Source organism: Psammomys obesus, unplaced genomic scaffold (assembly GCF_907164565.1).
Source record: "Psammomys obesus unplaced genomic scaffold, mPsaObe1.curated_primary_1811, whole genome shotgun sequence".
Taxonomy (NCBI): Eukaryota; Metazoa; Chordata; class Mammalia; order Rodentia; family Muridae; genus Psammomys; species Psammomys obesus.
Window position 1 is genome coordinate 249,791 of NW_026587215.1, and position 19,446 is coordinate 269,236.

Consider the following 19,446-nt stretch of genomic DNA (forward strand, 5'->3'; position numbering starts at 1 on the left):
AGATGATGACGGTTTGTAACTCCAGCACTTGGGAGGGTGTGTGTGTGGAGGCAGGAGGATCAGAAGCTCATGATAGTCACACACTGAGTTAAAAGCCAGCCTGGGCTACATGAGGCCTGTCTAAAAAAGAAAACAAAGCAGCAAAAACCAAGAGCTAAGTGTCATGGCACTCAAGGTCACACAACGTGCGGTGCCAGAGGAAATGCAAGTCTGCTTAGGTGGAGAATGAATAATGCTTTCTGCAGGGTCTGGCTGGACCCTAGCGTGGGGTTGGGCTGCTCTTTGGGTGCTGTTTTGCCCCTAAACTAGGTAGAAAAATGTCCTCACTATTGCTTCAAACTCCTATGGCACATTGTCTATATCCTGAAAACCATCTCCAGGGGCAAAGAGGTCTCTCCTCACGCTGTGGTGTCAGACTGACTTCTCTTTGTATTTCTTTCCAAGGGAACCTGAGCAGCCTCGCCCCTACTGGGTACCTCAGCACTGCCCATCTGAAAGTCTTGTATTCTGCACTATGGCCACAGGGTGGCGCTGCTGCTCAATTCAGGAAAACAGCCAGCTTCAGGGCTGCAATTCAGCGCATGAGATACCCTTTAAAAGTGAGTCATTGGCTGTTTATGACTGCGGTGTTAACACATATAAATAATCTTAATGTGAGCAACAGCATTAGCCCTGGTACAGGGCTTCTTGCTTTACCTGTTCTCCTGGTTAGTTGGTTCCAACTGCCGTGCAATCCAAGTCCAATCTTTTCAGTGACTGCTCTTTGAGGAGGAAACTGAGGCACTGAGAGGTGACAGCACAGCTCAGAGGGAAGGGCACTCGGTTCTCAGCCAGTAAATCAGGCTGGCAGAGTTCTTCCACACTTCTCCCGTGTATGCCTCAGGACTCAAGGACGCAACTCTCCCCACCCCTAGTCCAGTTCATGGTCAAAGGCTTTGGAGACCCTCTGTGGCAGGGGCAGGGAGATATGGGCTCCCTACAGGGTGCTCAGCCTCCCTGAGCTGCAGTGTGGCATGTAAACCCAGCCTCTGCCAGTCTGGAGGGCTCTTTGGGTGTTCTGGCTTGGAGTAGCAGTCTCTGGTGGAAAGACTCCAAAGAGGAGGTCATTCTATTCTCCAAGTGGCATTTACAGGGCATTGGTGACTCACCAGAATTTGGTCCCCAAAGCCTGCCAATGGTAGAGTGGCCACGAATGAATGAGTGATTCATTCATTCATGCAATCAGCATTCTGTCAGGTCCTGCTCCATGGTAGCAGTAGGGATATAGTGGTATAAACACAGCCCCGTGCCCCATAGCTTCCTGGACGAAGGACAAGTTAGATGACGTTACAGCTTGCGACAAACTGCTCACAGACTGGTCTCAGTGCCCTTCCCCACATACGGGGACCCTTCCTTGTGCAGTTCTGTTGGGAGAATAGCAGGTAACAGGAGACCAGTGCGTGGTGAGTCCTGGAGAGTCCTTGGGGAAGACCCTGTCGAGTTTCCATCTTGGCTTTTTGAAGAGCGTTATTTCAAAATTCTAGTCGGGGCAAGATGGGGCTTAGCAGTGAAATGGGGAAGAGGGCAGGGGTGGGGAATGCCTGCTTAGGGAATCCATGTTCATGTGTTTGATGGGCTGGCATCGCTGGCTGGTAGGATAGAGATGAGGGAGGGAGGGAGGGAGGCACCGAATGGAGATGAGGCAGAGGTGAGGCTCCGTGGAGTTCCCAGGACAGTTGCATGGACATCTACAGCAGCTCTAGCCCACTGGGCTACATTCTGGAGCTCTGCACTTAGGGGCCAGGAGGACTGCTTTAGAGCAGGTTGGGAAATCTGAGCAGGTCGTCTCTCTCTCTAGGCTTCTGTGTAGGTCAGGGCCATGCAGGAGCCCACGGACCCCTCCTATATTATGCAGGGAGGTGGGTTTTGGGGCTGGAAACAGGAGGACAGGGCAGGGGGACTTGGAAAATAGAATTACGAGAGGCTGCAGTCAGGAACTGATTCTCCACAGAACTCCAGGGCTCCCCAGGTAGGCATGCGTGTGTGTGTGTGTGTGTGTGTGTGTGTGTGTGTCACACACACACACACACAAAGGCACACACAATACCGCATGTGATATGTGGTGCCAGAACCACAGTGTAACAGATAATTTATTTCATTCAATTCTCACCTCCCCCCCCTCTTTTTAAAAATTATTTGAGTGCTCTATCTGCATGTACACCTGCATACCAGAAGAGGGCATCAGATCCCAGTATAGATGGTTGTGAGCCACCATGGGGTTGCTGGGAATTGAACTCAGGACCTCTGGAAGAGCAGCCAGTGCTCTTAACCGCTGAGCCATGTCTCCAGCCCCTCACCTCTCTTTTTTGATTAAAAAAAAAAAAAATGTTTTCCCAGTGTCCCTGACACACAAGAAGTGTGACACTTGCCCAATGATTCTCTGGTTTCCAAAAAGTTCCTGATTTTATCCCTGAGTGATACAGCTTGGAGACCCATCTGGTGACAGAGGAGGAGGGTACCAGCCGCAGAGGAAGGACCCTGATCTAGGCAGTCCCTGGATTCTGGCGGCCTTCACCTAGTCCCTTTGCTTCCCCTGGGGATGGAACCACAGAAGCCCTGTTACGTCCTTTCTGGAAAGATCTGAGGCTGAGAAGATGATCTGGTGGCTGGCAGAACACTGCCTAATGTGCAAGAAGCCATCTCCAGCAGCTGAGCGTGATGACGTACTCCTGTAATCCCAGCACTTGCGGGGCTGAAGGCAGAAGAAACGAAGAAACGTTGGGTTCCAGCCACCTGTGACCCTGGGGGAATCTGAGCGTATTAGTCAACCTGCCCGAGCCTCAGTTCTTCATCTATGGGAGGAGGGGAGGAGGAGAGGTACTCCGAAGGAGCGTTCATGGGCATTCTAGCAGACAGCAGCTCAGAGAGGAAGGCTTCCCTTCTCTGGCTCAGTTATCTGCCCTGTCATGAAGAAGTGAGGCCCAGGTAACTGGATGGTGAGGAAGAGAGGACAATGAAGAAGAGATTGGGAGATGGAAGGTCAAGGTCAAACAATGGAGACGGAATTATGTCAGAATGATGACTTAAACCAGCAGCTCTGGCTGCAGCTGCTGGTGTGTATGTGTGTGTGTGTGTGTGTGTGTGTGTGGTGTGAATTTCTCCTAGGGCTGCAGAGATGTGGACCTGAGGCCAAGGAGACACAGGTATCATGTAGACAGCCTTGTGAGGTCTCTGCCAGGAGGCTGGCTCCCAGCAAACTTTGGGAGAGGAAGTCCTTGCTGGGTCATGTGATGGCAGCACAGGCAAACGGTACAGCAGCTCTGGTCCAAAGGAAAGCCAGTACCAGGCAGTAAGTTGACCCCCAAGGTCCCTCCCTTGTGCAGCCCCTGGCTCCTGGTATTGATCCACTGGGGCTGGAGCTGGCTGGAGCGGTGGGAGGCAGAAGCCGCAGTGCTATTAGCGAGAAGAGACGCTGTAATCTGTCAGTGTCTCCCTGAGCACAGCTGGCTGGGGAGCAGCCCTACTGTTAACTCCTCTCCTCCCTCAGCTTCCCACCGAGCGAGTGAGCGCACAAACTTGGATGCACCCTCCCACCTTCCTCCAGAGGGAACTCTTGCTTCTCCCAGCCTTGAGCCCTGATTCCCAAGTGCCCCGGTCAGCCTTGCCTTGGCACCCGCAGCCACCAAATTCCACACCAGGTGTGGCCACCAAATCTGTTCCCAGACATCTGTGAGTCCATCTGTTGCTCTCTTTGTCCATTCATAACTGCATGCATCCATGCGTCTGCCCACCCATCCTGCAACTCAGCATCGTTGGATTAGACTCAGCGCCGTACAGTTCAACTAATTCATTTTGCTTTCTTTGAGTTTCCTAAGATTAGTGGCTTCGCCATGTCTTGAGCAGGGGCCAGTGGGCAGAGACCTCACCATCCTTCACAGCCACCTCGGACTGTCACCCCACTAACGCATTTGCGAGTCCCTTTGGCAGGAGGCCTGTGGACCAGTGTTAGCCATCACGAACCCCATAGGAGACATCTGAGGCAGGAGAGAGGCGGGCCAGTAAGACAGGACTTGAGCTCCAGGCAGGGAAGGGGCTGTGAGCTGAGGTCAAACAGAGAGGAGTGGATGTGACTTGAGAGATAAGGCAAGCAAAGGGGCGAGGAGATCCCTGCTGGAGAAGTGTGGTTTCTTGTGACTCTTGAAGGCTGGTACTGTGAGGATGTAGGCTCCAGAGGTCCTGGCCTGCCTGGCTTATTATTAGAGGGCCACCATTTTTGTTGTTGTTGCCCTATGACCAGGACATATAGCCTAACCTCTCTGAACTCCATTTTAAAAATGGGGGCAATATTAAGAGCTATCGCTCCTAGAGCAAACATTTAAAGTGCTTAAATCTGGGCCGGGCACAGGCGGAAGTGCAGCAGTTTTGTGCTCTAGCGTCCCTCCTTCTCCCTTCCCTTCCTCCTTCTCCCCCTTCTTCCTTCCTCTCCTCCCCCCCCCCCCCCCCCCCCCCCCCCCCCCCCCCCTCCTCCCTCCCCCCCCCCCCCCCCCCCCCCCCCGACCCCAGTCTCTTTCATAGGGTCTCATACAGCTCAGGCTGGCCTCTCACCCTCTTACATATCTGAAGATAAAGCTGAACTTCTGGGTGTTGGTATCACAGATACGTGCCATCATGCCTAGTTCATGTAGCGCTGGAGATCAGTTCCAGGGCCTTGTGCATGCTGGACAAGTTCTCCATACTGACTGAGCCGTGTTCCCAGTGCCAAGCACCAGACTGGGAACTTCCTTACACTTTTGACTTTCTTCTACTTGCTTGTGTCCATTAGGAGCATTCTGGCTCCTAATGCTGCATGAGGATTGTTGAACCATAGGAAAGGAGGGCTCAGAGAGGTTCAGCTGTGCTGGCATCACACAGCTCTCTGTCTCTGTCTCTGTCTCTCTCTCCCTCCCTCTCTCTGTCTTTGTCTCTGTTTCTCTCTGTGTTGGATCCAAGACAGGCATTTCTCCCCCACTTCCCACTTTCTCCTGCAGTCTCAAAAGCTGAGGAATTGCTGTTTCTTAAGGCCTGGGTTCTCTGATTTGCAAAGACTCCCAGGCACCCATCCAGAGGGCCCTTAGTCTCCTGATGACGAGTTAAAAATTTTAAATAAATGGTTCAGTGTAAAAAAAAAAAAAAATGGTTGTTTTTTTCCCTCTTTCTCAGAAAACTCAAACAACCTCTGAAATGCAACTTTGACAGTGAACGCTGCAGGAGTCATGATGTTTTCCTTTCAGCCTTGCTCGTTAGTAAGCTTGTGCCCTTTGTCATGTTGCCTCTCCTCTCTCTCTGGTATGGCTTGTGTCTTCTACCTTAGGCTTCCTGCGTCTTTTGCTGTGAGCCGCTCTAGCCACAGAGGAGTAAAGTAAGCAGAGGCTGAACCGAAGAGGGAACATTACAGATCACAAGGAAATACTTTAAAGACACTCCGAGCTTCGGGGACAGGATATGAGTGTGTCTTCCCTCCCTTTCTCGTGGTCTGGCTTTGCCTCTGGCTCAGCGAGATTGCGTGGAGTCGCCATGGCAGTTTTCTCTGTGGTGTTGTGGACAATGGCTCTATTAAATCTAATTATATTTTTTGCTTCCTGTGCATGGATCTGTGTGTGTGGCATATGTGTATGATCTGTGGGTTTGTGTGTGTGTGTGTGTGTGTGTGTCTGTGTGTCTGTGGGTTTGTGCATATGAATGTGTTGCTTGCAGAAGCCCTGGAACCGGAGTTAGAGGTGCTTGCGGGCCGCCTGATGGGGGTTTTGGGGATGTGAGGCTGGTCCTCTCTCAGAGCAGCACTCTTACAGAGTAAGAGCTGGGCTACTTCCCTTGTCCCTACACCCATCCTATTACGTGCATGCCGAGGATTCAAACTCATGCCCCAGTGCTTGCACAACGCTCACTCTTCCTGCTCATGCCCTTCCTTCTGCCTCCATGCCAACCACACCCTACTTTGGCCTGGATTGTCCTCCTCACCCTTGGACTCCCGGTGGCTGGCCAGCTGCTCAGAGCACTCTATAGGTTTCCCACCCCTGCTGACTGCTCTGCCTTCAGAGCAGTGGTGCTGACTCTTTTGAAGGCAGCATTCACTCTTTCTGCTAATCACATGCAAACCACCACTCCTACCCAAAAAGCTCCTCCCTGCCCATCATGGAACCAGGCCAGGCAGCATCAAACTCTTGATCCTCTCGCTTTGGCTTCCCCAGTGCTGAAACTGCAGATGTGGAGCATCCTGGTCTGACCTTTGACAAAGGGCTCCATCCTGGCACTTGACCTCTTTTAGCCTCAGCTTCATCTCTGCAAAGGGCAGATTAGTGCCTGCTTCCCAGAACTGTGACAATAGATGATGTGACAATGCCTGGCAGGTTGCAGCTTCCCGAGAAATCCCAATTCACTGTGGCAAAATAGGTGACAGGGCTGGGCGTGAGACTGCATGACTGCCATCTCATCATGTGGGAGACCAAAGCAGGTTCAAAGCCTGCCCGAGCCACATAGGAAGATCCTGCTGTGTTAAAGGCAGAACAGAACAAAGCAAACATGGGCTGAGGGTGTAGCTCTTGCCTAGCATGCACAAGGCCCTGGGTTTGCTCTGCAACCCCAACATAAAATCAAGAGACAAGCGGTGGAGTCTTTCAGAGGCTCCCCGTAGAAGGCTCCTGTCCTGTTTCCTGTCTTCTCTGACGTAGCCCATAGGCAGCTCAGTCTCCATGTGGGTTCCCTAGTAAGGGGAGCAGGGGTTGTGTCCAACATGGACTCAGTGGCCGGTTCTTTGATCACTTCCCCCTGGTCAGGTGGCCTAATTAGGCCACAGAGAAAGAGGATCCAGGCAGTTCTGATGAGACCTGATAGGCTAGGGTGGGATAGTAGGGGAGGAGGACCTCCCCTACCAGTGGACTAGGGGAGGGACATAGGGAAGGAAGTGGGAAGGAGGAGATGAGCGAGGGAGCTACAGCTGGGATACAAAGTTAATAAATTGTAATAAATAATAATAATAGTAATAATAATAATAATAATAAAGAAAATTTAAAAAAAGAAACAAGTGGTAGAACAACTAGGAGAAGCTTTGAAGGCTGTGCTAAGGGGGCGCTACGGAACCACTGAGGGCTTCTGAGTGAGAAAGGAACTCTGGTTTAGTTCAAGTCCTACCCTGTTCATTCCCTCCTGGTCACTTCCGTCTGCCTGATCCTGCTGTCTGACCCTCACAGCCCGAGTCTCAGCTCGGGGTGCTATTCACAGGAGAGCCGGATGCGTGCGGAGCGTGCTAGCTGACCTCGGTTGCCAACATGAGTGGATCTGGAATCACCTGAGAGATCTGTGAGGTTTTCTTCACAAGGTTATTTGGAGGAGGGAGACCCATAGTAAATGCCGAAGCCCAGGTACAGGAGGGAAACAGCTTTGGTTTTTTTCTCCTTGACTTTGCATTTTGCTGCAAGTTTGCATTTCTCCAATTATGTCATGGCCGCCTCCACCGCTGCTCTATTTGCTGAGACCAGAAACAGCTTCTTCACGTGTTTGACTGGGGCTGGATGAGAGGTGGCTTTTCTTTTGTCTTCAGGCAGAGACTTACTGTAAAGCTCAGGTTGGACTGGAACTCTATGTAGACCAGGCTGGCTTTGAACCCGCAGAGATCCACCTGTCTCTGCCTCTGGAGTGCTGCGATTAGAGGCATGTGACATAACACCCCGCCCAATGTAGACTGAAGACCAGCAGCTCTCCAGGAATCCCGTAAGCTTTCCTCAACAGCTTGGGACTACTGAGGTTTGTGAACTGGGCTTTTACTGGCTTCTTAGTCTAGTCAGTGTGATTTTTTTTTTTTAATAAGAATCTATCGTTTAGGGCTGGAGAGATGGCTCAATGTTTAAGAGCTTTGTCTGCTTTTCCAGAGGTCCTGAGTTCAATTCCCAGCAACCACATGGTGGCTCATAGCCAACTATAACAGGGTCTGATGCTCTAGCATGCAGGTGTACATGCAGATAGAGCACTCATGTAAAATAAATAAATATTAAAAAAAAGAATCCATCATTTAAAGAAATAAGAAAAAAACATTCTTCCAATACTTTGAAGTTCTACTTGGAATTTCAGTCTCCTGCTTCTGCAAAAGGAACCATTGTTCTCTGGATCTTTTCTTTTTCTTTTTTAAATTTAGATAGAGTTTCTCTCTGTAGCCCAGGCTGTCCTTGAACTTACTCTGTAGACCAGGCTGTCCCTAAACTCAGAGATATGCCTGCCTCTACCTCCCAAGTGCCAGGATTAAAGGTGTGTGCCAGCACTGCCAGGCCGAAGACAGCCTCAGACTGTGCCATGTAAGCCAGACTAATAAATCTTCTTTCAATGCATGTTATCATATCTGCTCTGTCTCTCTGGCTAATGCAGGAGAGGGAGGTTGAAAAAGAGGAGGAGTAACACACACACAAAGAGAGATAGAGAGAGAGAGAGAGAGAGAGAGAGAGAGAACTAATGAACAGAGTTTAGCTTCCTGGTCTGGGCTGCACACTGGTCCAGCCATCTTCCGTCACACTGTGCAGCTCTGTCCTGACAGATGCTAGGAGCACAACCCACACAGCCACAAACCCCTTATGCATGGTGCATGTGGATCCTGGCCTCTGTGACATAGTGAGGGCTCCATGCCTATGCACACACATCAGTGCTTAGGTGACCTGGGCCATGGAGATGAGGAGTGCAGGGGATCATGAGTGGGGACCAGGCACGCCCACTGTCCCATGCCAGTCTCTCTCCTCTCTTTGCCACAAGTCTCTTCTCCTAAGGGAGCAAGATCAAATCTTGCAGACTGAACATTCTTCTTTCTGTGTGTGTATCAAATTCCAGTGTGCTCGCGCACACACACACATGTGTAAAGTGTATATGCACAATTGTATGCACGGATGCTCTCACATGCACATATGCTTTGGGGCATGTGCTAAGGTATGCACAACTGAGCCCATATACACAGATGCCCCTTATGAATTTGGGCAGTGACATTCAGATACATGTATTAACAAGTGGCTTTTCTTTAAAAAATAAAATAAAATCAAAGGCCACCTTGTGGCCCTTGTTTATGGTACGAACATTTCCACAGGGGCTGCGTTAAGCCACCAAGGGGGTGTAGCACTTTCCGGGCCGGGAGGTGGGCAGAGATGCACATGGCTGAACTGCAGGAGCTGTGGAAGTCTGCTGGATAGCTGGGATTTGCCTCTGCGACTGCCGGTAGGAGGCAGGGCCAAGTCCTGTCTGTGGCTGGCAGAGAGGAGTCTCCACGCTGGCCAGGAGATGCAGAACCGCTGTGCCCGTGGGGCAGAAGGGAGGTGGCTGGGCACCAGCCAGCTTTTTACGTGTCACCTGGAAGCTGGTCCAAACTGATGCTCCTTGTTAAGCTGGTCTTGACACTCTTCGAGACAGCAGTCTGTCTCACCGTGCAGCTGCTGTGGGAGATGGTGGCTGGAAGGATGAAGAGAAGGAAGCAGTGTGGTGTGGGGATGGAGGAGGAGGGAGCTGTACCTGACACCTCTGGCCCATGAGATTGGGGGAGCAAGAAGCTGGGTCCCTAGGCTGCTTATAGCCACTTTGCTAGATATGTGACTTTTTCTCTCTGGCTTCCAACTGGGGCCTTTCATCAGCAAGGGACAAGACTCCCTAGAAATCTTTATAGCCCTTCACTGGACCCACTGGAGCCGGAATCCCGAGGTTGTGTTTGCAGTATTGGGGTCTCCATTGAAGAGCCATAGGCAGGCTGGGGATGCAGTTTGCATCAGTGAAGCTGCCTAGCATGTATGAAGCCCCTGGCCCAGCCCTTGAAGCACGTAATCATGGTGGCAGTACAATGGGGAGGAAGACAGGAAGATCAAATATTCTAGGTGATCCTCAGTTACATAGGGTATTCAAGGCCAGCCTGGGCTACAGGAGAATCTATCTTATATACAAACAAACAAAACCATAACAAGGTTCAGCTTTCACTGGGTAGTCAGGAGCCTGCTGGGGCCTTGGCTGGTCCTTAGGGACCCTGCTCCAGCTCTGTCCAGAGCAGGAGAGGACAGACATCTGGCCAGGGAGATATGCTTGTCCTAAGCCCCCTTCCCTGTTCTAGGCTCCTCTTTGGAAGCTGGCAGTCTGGATTTCTGCCTGAAGGGTCCGGCAGGACCAGCTTCCATCTCTGCTCCCAAAGGTGAGCTGTTCTAGAAATGTCTGTTTTGGGAAGCCTGAGAGTGTGTCTCTCAAAGGGAGGTATCCTGCTCCTGTTTAGTGGAGATGAGGACTGGGAGGGAGGGGCAGGCTCGGGGGTAGAGGAGGGGGAGGGGCCATTCAGGACTACCCCTGCTGTCACTGTGAGGCAGATTCTCCCAACAAACCTTGAGTTTCCCTCGCCATGAAGATGTGTGGTCCGGTCAGGAGAGAACACATTGCCGGGGGCTCAGTTTGATTCACAGCTGTTGGCATTTGGCTTAAGACCCTGGAATCTCCTTCGGTGAGCTTGTCTTGTGCCCCATGCTCATTCAGGGTGAACCCCAAAGAGCCTGGGATTTGTGTGTGTGTGTGTGTGTGTGTGTGTGTGTGTGTGTGTGTTTGACAATGTATCGCCTGGAGGCTGAATTGAGCAAGTCATTCTGAATGGTGGGCCTTCCTATGGAACCTACTGGGCCTCAGTAGAGTATCTTGCTCCTCTTGGGTTGGTGTGGCTCTTGTTTCATCCTTTATCTCCCTACTCCTGGGGGCTAGATATTGGCTCAACTCCCCCCTCTAAACATTAGACTGGAGCTTGCCTCAAAAAGACCTCCTGGCAGTCCCCAGGCACAGTCAACCAGCCCTCTTCATGTCAGCATTGGGACCCTAGCAGCTGAAACCGTATAGTCCTCAGAGCTGGGTGTCGACAGACTATGGCTGCTCTACAGTGACTCCCATCCTCTTCCATTGGCGTTGTCTTGCCTTTCTAAATGATAGTATTAAAATAACCACTAGCGCTTGAGAGGTCCCTCAGTGGGTAAAACATTGGCCACAGAAGCACGAAGACCTGAGTTTGAATGCCCAGATCCATGTAAAAGCTGGCCTTATGGTATGTGTGCGTCCTTCCAATAATACTCATGAAACAGGCAAGTGAATGTCACCCACTCTAACAAGGAGAACTCTTGTGTCAGTGGTGATGGTGGCTGTCAGAAAGGTAGCTGGAGCTCCGGCTGGTAAGCTGATGGTTCTGTTATAAATCAACTTGGCCCTGTTTTCCTTTTCGTCACTGCATCCGCCCGACCTCTATCTAGGTCGAGGGCAAGGGATTCAGAAAGGTGACAGGCGGGAGGGTCAAACCGCTTACCAGGTTGGGAGGCGGAGGCGGCTTAGTTGATAGAGTACTTGCCTAGCATGCATGGGGTCCTGAGTCTGATCTCCAGCACTGGACAAAAGGGATATGATTAGAGAATGACACGCACCCACCCCCCAAACTCCAATTATGTATTAGATGAGTGTTTTATGCTTTACTCCCCCATCCCCCCAGTACAGGGTTTCTCTGTGTAGCCTTGGTTGTCCTGGCACTCACTCTGTAGATCAGGCTGGCCTCAAACTCAAAGATCCCCCTGCCTCTGCCTCCTGAGTGCTGAGGTTAAGGGTGTGGGCCACCATCGCCTGGTTTGGTTTATACTTTCTAAGTCTAGATTTGACATGAAACTCCTGCTTTCTTCTAATCCTTTTGGCATCACCGAATCAAACAGACTTGGTTCATGTTTAGAGATGTTAAAGGCATCCTCCTTCCAGGAGCTGACCAGCCAGGGCTTCATCAGCCATCAGACAGGGGCCTGTGTCCAAGGTCAAGATCAAACCCGTTGGTTAATGTTCCCACTTGTTTCTTCCACTTTGTCAAGTTGAGAGGCTCCTATAAGGCCCTCCCGGTTTGTGCCCAGCCCCTGGCTCTCTCTGTAAAAAGCCTTCAGAACATGCCCCAATGTCATGTCCATTGCAGGCTGCACACACAGAGTGGTGTGGGCTGTGAGTGGGGGCTGGTTTGCTCAAAGGGGAGAGCCCAAGGATGGTATAAGCTCTGCTTTTAAAGATGGGAGGGGGATCATGTTGGAAAGGACCAATGTTGTTGGAGTGGAAAGGAACGGATGAACAGTGACAGCAGGGACTTGTCAGGGAGCTGCAGGCACTGGCCTCTGCCACCTCTTGAGGGGTCAAGCTCCTTATCGCTAAGGAATGCTAAGAGAGTGGACTCATGACTTTGGAAGTTAGGGTACCTTACTGCAGGTCATCTGTGTCTATCACCTCTCAACTCTGAGAATTCATAGCAACTCTGGGAGCTGCTTTAATGGTATGGCCAGGAATTGGGAAGCAGCTAAAGAAATTCATGGAAGTGAGAACCAAGCTATATATATAGATATATATAAAAAATCTTTATTTCATGTACCAGGATTTTGTTTTTTCGTTGTTTTGTTTTTAGGTTTCTTTTTAAAATTTTTTTTTCTGTTAACAGTCTGAAAAAAAAAAAAGGACCCACCAAGAAAATAAAATGGAAGTTGGTTCTTGAATTGATCAGAGCTGGGTATGAGCTGTCAGTCACCACAGGAAGCATCGCCCCTTCCCTCCAGACCCCCTAACCCTTTCTTGGTCAGCCACAAGTCTTCCCCCACAAGTCTTCTTTGAGTGGCCTGACCCCAGGTCTCACTGCTTGGAAAGAAGTCCTGACTGCTGCTCAAATACTTGGCCAAAGCTCAGGGAGCTGGGGTCACGGTTCCTCTACCAAGAGGTGCTTGCTCGTATGACCCTTTCCTGTGTCCCTAGGCCTTGGTCTGGTGTGGTTTGGTGTGGTGGGGCTTGGGCAGGGCTGAGTGAGGCGGGACAAGATGCCGTTTCTGCCCAGCCTGGAAGATGCTCTGCTCTCGCTGCCCACCTATCTGCGTTACCTGGCCCACATATCTGAGCCGTGGGGTCTGAGACCTCCCCGGAACTTCTGGGCTGACAGAAAGCTACAAAGCAGGTGATCTGCCTTGTAGCTGGTCTGGGAGAGAGAATGTTCCTCTTCCAGACACAAGACAGGAAGCAACAGGAGCCTTCCTCAGCAAGCCCTCCAAATCCCAGAGTTCCCTCAGAGAACCCTCAGATCAGGCGGATGTCAGCATAGCAAAGACAGGCAGGAGGCTGGTCGATGCTGGAGAAGCAGGGTTCTCACTTGGGGGGTTGGGTGAGGCTGCTAGGAAATCGTTAGCTTGGTTATCATTGTCTGATCTGGCCCTTGCCACTGTGGGGGAGGAAAAGGGGAAACCTGAGCTCTCCCTCATTTCATTTCGGGGTGCAGGCCTAACTGGGCTGATACTTGCCTGAGGGAGTGTTCTGCAAACATTCTTTCCACACAGGGAGACTTTTCACCTCAGAAGACCCGCTTTTTCACTGACCTCAAAGACAGCAGGAGAGCCGTCTCTGCTACGTGAGTCCCCTCCCCCGCTCACTCTGACTGGGGTTATAACATTCAAAAAGGGAAGGCAGATGAGGCTCTCTGGCAACTGCATCTTCCTCTGCCCGCACGGCAGGACTGGTTGCTCACATATGTGAATTTTTGCTTTGACACTGGATATGGGGGTTGGGGGCTGGGGAACACAGTGAGGAGGCACATGGTGTGTGTGTGTGTGTGTGTGTGTGTGTGTGTGTGTGTGTATGAGAGAGAGAAAGAGAGAGATTTAGGAATGCTCTCAATGTCATCAGAACTGTTTTGATTGCTCCTGTCCATTTTCCACTGGGCTGGACTGGTGGCAGATCTTAAAAGTCACAGACAAGGAAGGTAAGACTGGGCCCGTGGAGCTCAAACCAGTCTGTCCGTGAGCTGACACAGTGGGAAGTGAGGTCCAGAGATGGGAGCCCTTCCATCTATAAGAATGTGGTGTGTCCACACGTAGGCAAGGTACAGTGGGGGAGGGGGTGCACACAGGAGCACAAAGGTCAGCGATGGAGTTTTTGGGGCTGGTTTCTATGGCTTTGGTGGGCACAGGCCAGCTGCCTCGGAGCCACACTCCTGACTGTGTGTTGGATGGGAAGAGTTTTCATGGAGTGTGAGCATGAGTGGTTCGCTGTGGCACTGAGCCTAGGCGACAGCGGCTGTGGGTGTGACTATGAATGAAAGAGGGGGGTGAGTCTCCACGCTCCATCAAAAGCATCCCCCTTGCAGGCAAGACCTTTTCTGCAGTCCCCAGGAAGACGGTGGGCCCTTTCTCCTTTCTCTCTGGCTCTGTGCCCAGCTCACAGCTCTCCCAGTGGGTTTGTTTGTTTGTTTGTTTGTTTGTCTTAATGGATTTCTATATTTGCTTTTTTGTTTTGTCTTTACAAGTTCCCTGCTAAATTTTACGTTCCCCCACCCCACCCCGATTTTTTGTCTTCACAGTTTAAAGCTGGAAAAGAATTAAAAGAAAAAAATACTACTTGATTTTCTTGCAAGTAAATTCACTTATTTTATATTTACATTTATTTATAGTCTGTGGTTTTTTATTAAAAAAAATCACCACTTGTTTTTCCTTTTTCTTTTGTAAAAAGAAACCTTTTTGCAATGTCGTTGTTGGACTCACTGGGCCCCCCCAGAGGGGTATCAGTGAGTCCACGGACCCCCAAAGGGTCAATGAGCCCCCTTCCCGGGCGGGGGCAGGGGCCTGTGAGTGTGGGGATCCACCGTCGCCCCAGGGTCACCTAGTGGCCCTGAGGTGAGGGGTGAGGAGGGACGGCTGCTCTCTATCCCTTGGGGGTGGGTGTCTCCTGTCTCCAAGGACAGAAGCTCGGGGTTACTGACCCCAAAGGCTCCCCCTGAGGATTCCAGGGAGCTGGTTTCTCTGTGAGCCACCAGCGGTCATCCCGCCTCCTTCCCTTTCCTCAAGGCCTAGGAAGTCATCACAGTGGGTTAAGGACCATTAAGGACTGGGAACCCGGGGCTGGGCAGCCCCAAGCGCACCACCTCCAGGCACCTAACGGACAGGGGCGGACCAAGGGCTTGGGTCACCTGGAGGCCTGCAACTGCCCCATTGGTGCTGGGTAGAGTTGGCTGCAGAACCATTGGACTTCCCCAGAACCCCAGGGCCCAGCCAGGGATCCAGGGTCTTGGCAGTGACCATTGCTCCCCTGGCCCTGGGGGCCCTGAGTCTCTACCCCTTACTCTCCCCGGGAGGCAGGGCCCACTGGGGTTAAAGGGAAAAGAATGCGTTTTTTTTTATTTGTATTTTTTAATTTTTTTATTTTTAAACTTTCCCTGCAGTTAAAACAAAAGAAAAACAAAAACAAAGGCAACATAAAACCCTAATAAATACTCTCTTGCTTGCCTCTTTTTTTGTGTGTTTTTTTTGTTGTTGTTGTTTTTTTTTTTTTTGTTTTTTTGTTTTTTGTTTTGCTTTACATTATCTTGGTTCCCTTTTATTTTTTTTTCATTTAAATTGGTTTTTATTAAATGTTAAAATAATGGTACATGGGAAATCATGCATTTTCTTTTAGATTTATTTTCTATTTTAATTTTATCCTTCTTGCTTTGTTTAAAGTTTGTTTTCCCTCGGTTATATTTTCCCCCGCATAACCTGTGGTTTTGATTTTGTTCCTCTTGTATTTTGTTCTTTTTTTTTTTTAAATTTACTTGCTATATATTTTTCTCTTTTTTTTGTTTTTTGTTTTTTTTTTTGTTTGCTTGTTTGTTTGTTTTGTTTTTGTTTTTTGTTTTGTTTTTTTTTTTTTTTTTTTTTTTTTTTTTTTTTTTTTTTTTTTTTTTTGCGTGTGAAAGGTCTCCCCGTGGCTGCTGCGGTTCCCTCCCCTGCCCGCGGGCCAAGCCTCCCGGGTCCCCCGGTCCCACGGTCTTCATACGGGCGTGGTCCGGCGGTTGGCTGTGTTGGCGTGGAGAGAGTCCTTGCTGTCCTTCTGGATACAGTTGTGGACCTGGAGAAAGCTGTTATCCCTGTCCGAGTTGTAGGTGGCGGTGGGCGTGGTGGCAGCCTTCAGGGGGTCCCTGCTGAGGGTGTACATGGAGATCTCTGTGGACGGCAGGGTGTTGAAGCCCTTCACGCCCACGGGCGAGGCGTCCCTGGAGTGAGAGGGCTCAGTGGAGCGCGAGCTGGAGCGGCTGCGGCGCTGGTAACGGTAGCGGTAGCTGGGAATGCGGGTGATGGCGGAGGCCTGGAGGTAGTCGGTGGCGCGGGCCGTGGCCCGCAGCTGTTTGTGGCGGTCGATAAACATGTGCACGGCCAGCACCCCGACCATCTCGGCGATGATGAAGGACAGGGCCCCGAAGTAGAAGGACCAGCCGTAGGAGTAGCTGTTTTTTTTGGAGTCACTCTTGGAGGGGTCTCCAGCATTGGCTGATATATACACAATGATCCCGATGATGTTACTCAGACCTGGAAGGGAAGAGATGGGGGGAGTGGGGGTGTCAGAGAGATGCTAGGGAGAGGAGAGGCCTGGGGTGGGGCTTGATCTTGTGTTTCCTTTCCTTGAGTAGATGAACCTGGGGAGGGGGCGGTCAGGAAGCTTCCTATTACTATTGCAAGTCTCAAGCCTTGTTTATTTACTTATTTGGGTACCACTGAGCCATGGCCCGGTGTGGCCGTCAGAAGATACCTCTGGGAGTTTGGTTCTCTCAACAGTGCGGTCCCAGGGATGGAACTCAGGTCCTTAGGCTTGGTGGAAAGCTCCCTTACCCACAGAGCCACCTTGTTGGCCCCTCCTTAACATTTTATTCTGCTGGCCACGAGGGGAGGGGCCTGTGGTCACAAACTTGGGCAGGCAGAGGTATCCTAGGAAGCAAGGGGTAGAGATAGCAATAGATACTGTTAACTGAGTACTCGCTAACTGCCTTCCCTAGCCAGTGATCTACAAACAGGCTGCAGACAGGGAAATGGAGCACAGAGCTTAAGCATCTTGCTCAATCCCCGAACGGGACTGAACCCTTTGGCAGCAGTGGCCATAGTCTAAATTTCCCAATCAGCAAGGCCTCATAGTCCTTCAGGGACCCCAGAGAGGACTCGATGAAGGAACACAGGTGGATGTTCTTGAAAGAGAATGTACCTGGGACATGGTCAGTGCCCTTAGGGGGCAGCCAGGCTTATTAAATGGCTTGTGATAGAGTTGTTGTCACTGGGCATCTGCAGCCCTGTGACAGGTCACGTAACTGCGCAGGTATCTATCTGCCTGTGGGGCCTGCCTGCTCTGCTGGCTGGGGCGGTGATGGGGGAGCAGTCTTCCTTGGCTTCCTGGGTGCAGCTGGGTGTCATTTGGGATAGACTGGGTCCCTTGGTGCCTCTCTCTCTCTCTCTCTCTCTCTCTCTCTCTGCCTCTTCCTTAGTTTGCTTGTTCTGGGTGGGCAGAGGGCAAGTGGGGTGGGCCTGGTGCCCCGAAAATTACCGGGTCTGTGGAGTGGAGCTCCAGCTCAGCCTTCCCCTGGGGCACGACCTGTAGCCAGAATGGGAGATGCCCACCCGTTCTTCCCACCGCACGTCCCTGCCTCACCTGCAGACACGAAGAAGATGCCAGCGCTCAGGATGATGTTGTGGCGTGTCTTGTAAAACTCGCTTGCTGCGATGCAGAGACCACCCATGAAGAGCAGGATCACACTCAGGATCGGGAAGATGCTCGAGGCCCTCACGGCCCCTGTGGAACACAGCGCAGAGGCCCAGTGAGGGGCAGGAGGGCAGGGAGATAGAAGGACACGGAGAGGCTTGGCAGGGGGCCAACACACGGGGGGCCAGGGCTTCACTAATACAGCCCTGGTGTCCAGTTGGCTTAACAGTGTGAGGATGGGGAAGAAGGAGGGTCCCTGCCCAGCTCATAGTATCCTAAAGACTCTCCATGACCTTCAGGGCTAGACTCCAGCACCCTGTCAGTTCCATACCGCCTTCTCCCCCTCCAGTCTCCTGCCTTTAGGCCTCCATGTTTTCTTGCCCTGGCACACAAGCTTCCTGTATCATTTCAAGCTCTTGGCTTTTTGCCATACTTAGCTTTCTTACTGGAATGTCTTTTCCCGTTCGCTTTCCCTCCACAAACTTCTGCTCATCTGTCAAAACCCAGCTCAAAGCCCCCTGTGACACCTTCCCTGATTTCTTTATATAGAATCTATTAGCTCCCTCCTGGGTGCTTGGGGACATTAAGCTTATTGGGAGGCAGGTGGAGTCACGGGGCTTGGACTGGAATTTGGCCGTGGCATTCATTAGCTATTTAAATTTGGGACTGTCATCTTGTGTGTCCACACTTCAGTAAGACAGGGATGGTCTCCAAGGAGCAGTGTGAAGGTTAAATGAGTCAGTCCAGATAATGGATTTATAAAATACGTTCACAGGGCAGAAAGTGACAGTTGTACTCAGCGCTTGTTTATATGTATATTTTCACTGTAAGCCGTAGAGCCCAAAGGGCTAGGTCTTCTTTTTATAGCTTCTTTCTTTATCCACTTTTTTCAAAGACACAGGAGACCCCTGGTGCATACTCGTGGAGTGACCAAAATGGCCCAGAAAGGGCAGCAGACAGGCTCATTGCAAAGACAACGTGAAAACGAGACACTCAGGGCCTTGGGATGAGGGAGCAAGGAAGGCCTGGCTGGCAGGATGCAGAGAAAGAGCAGCCTAAGGGAAAGAGCTGAGAGTGGGGAGGGTGGCAGCTGGGCAGCATGAGGGGGTGGAGATACATGTGGCTGGGTGTGTTTGTCTGTGGGGATCAGTGTCTAATGAATGCCAGTCTACAGAGGCTCCGAGGGTCCCTGCAAAGTCATATGGCTTTTCCTATCCAAAGTCAACTACAAAGCAAGTGACGTCATGACCCATGACCCGGTGGGCTCCAGTGAGGGGCGGAGCTGTGTCCAGGCAGGGACGGGGCTGTGTCCAGAGAGGGGCGGAGGTGAAGGCCAGGAGGAGAATGTCTGTTTAGGTGCTGTGGCTGCTTCCTCTGTGGCTCCCTTCCCCCCTCAGTGCTGTAGCTTGAACCCAAGGCCCCCCACCTCCTAAGGAAGTACCCTAGCACTGACCTATACTCTCAGCTCTCTTTTTATCTTTCAATGCAGGGTCTAGGTTGTCTAAGTTGTTTTTGAACTCACTCTGTAGCCCACTCTGCCTCAGCTTTCTGTGTGCTGCAATGAGAGGTCTGTGCCACCACGCCCTGGCCTCCCTCAGTGGCTTCTAAGAAAGTAAGGGCCTGTAGACCACAGGGCCTTTGAACCAAACCCAGTGATCGGTTGTGGTAAGGTTTGGGGGTAAAGATGTCGGGTATGTCCCTGACCTTGTCTCTTTGTGTTGCTAAAGGCTGAGGATCTGTGAGAAGAAAGTTCCTCTCCCTTCTTTCAAGACAGGGTCTCACTATGTAGCCCAGGCTGGCCTTGAACCAGGGATCCTTTCACCTCAGTGTGTCAAGTGCAGGGATTATAGGCATGCATTGCCATGCTAACTAGGGGTCAGATCCTCCTCCTTTTTTTCTTCCTTCCTTCCTTCCTTCCTTCCTTCCTTCCTTCCTTCCTTCCTTCCTTCCTTCCTT

The 19,446-nt window shown here is 51.1% G+C and overlaps 1 protein-coding gene across 3 annotated transcripts in view; it reads right to left on the reverse strand.

Moving 5' to 3' along the window:
- Positions 1–13,990: 13,990 nt before the first annotated feature.
- Cacng2 (calcium voltage-gated channel auxiliary subunit gamma 2) overlaps positions 13,991–19,446 on the reverse strand; it is a 118,703-nt gene continuing 113,247 nt past the window's right edge. For all 3 annotated transcript variants that reach the window (XM_055603072.1, XM_055603071.1, XM_055603070.1), the window contains 2 exons: positions 17,440–17,580; positions 13,991–16,331 (listed from right to left, as the gene is read on the reverse strand). In XM_055603072.1, the coding sequence (XP_055459047.1) occupies positions 15,796–16,331; positions 17,440–17,580 (677 nt within the window). In that variant the 3' untranslated portion in view covers positions 13,991–15,795. The remainder of the gene's footprint in view (positions 16,332–17,439; positions 17,581–19,446) is intronic.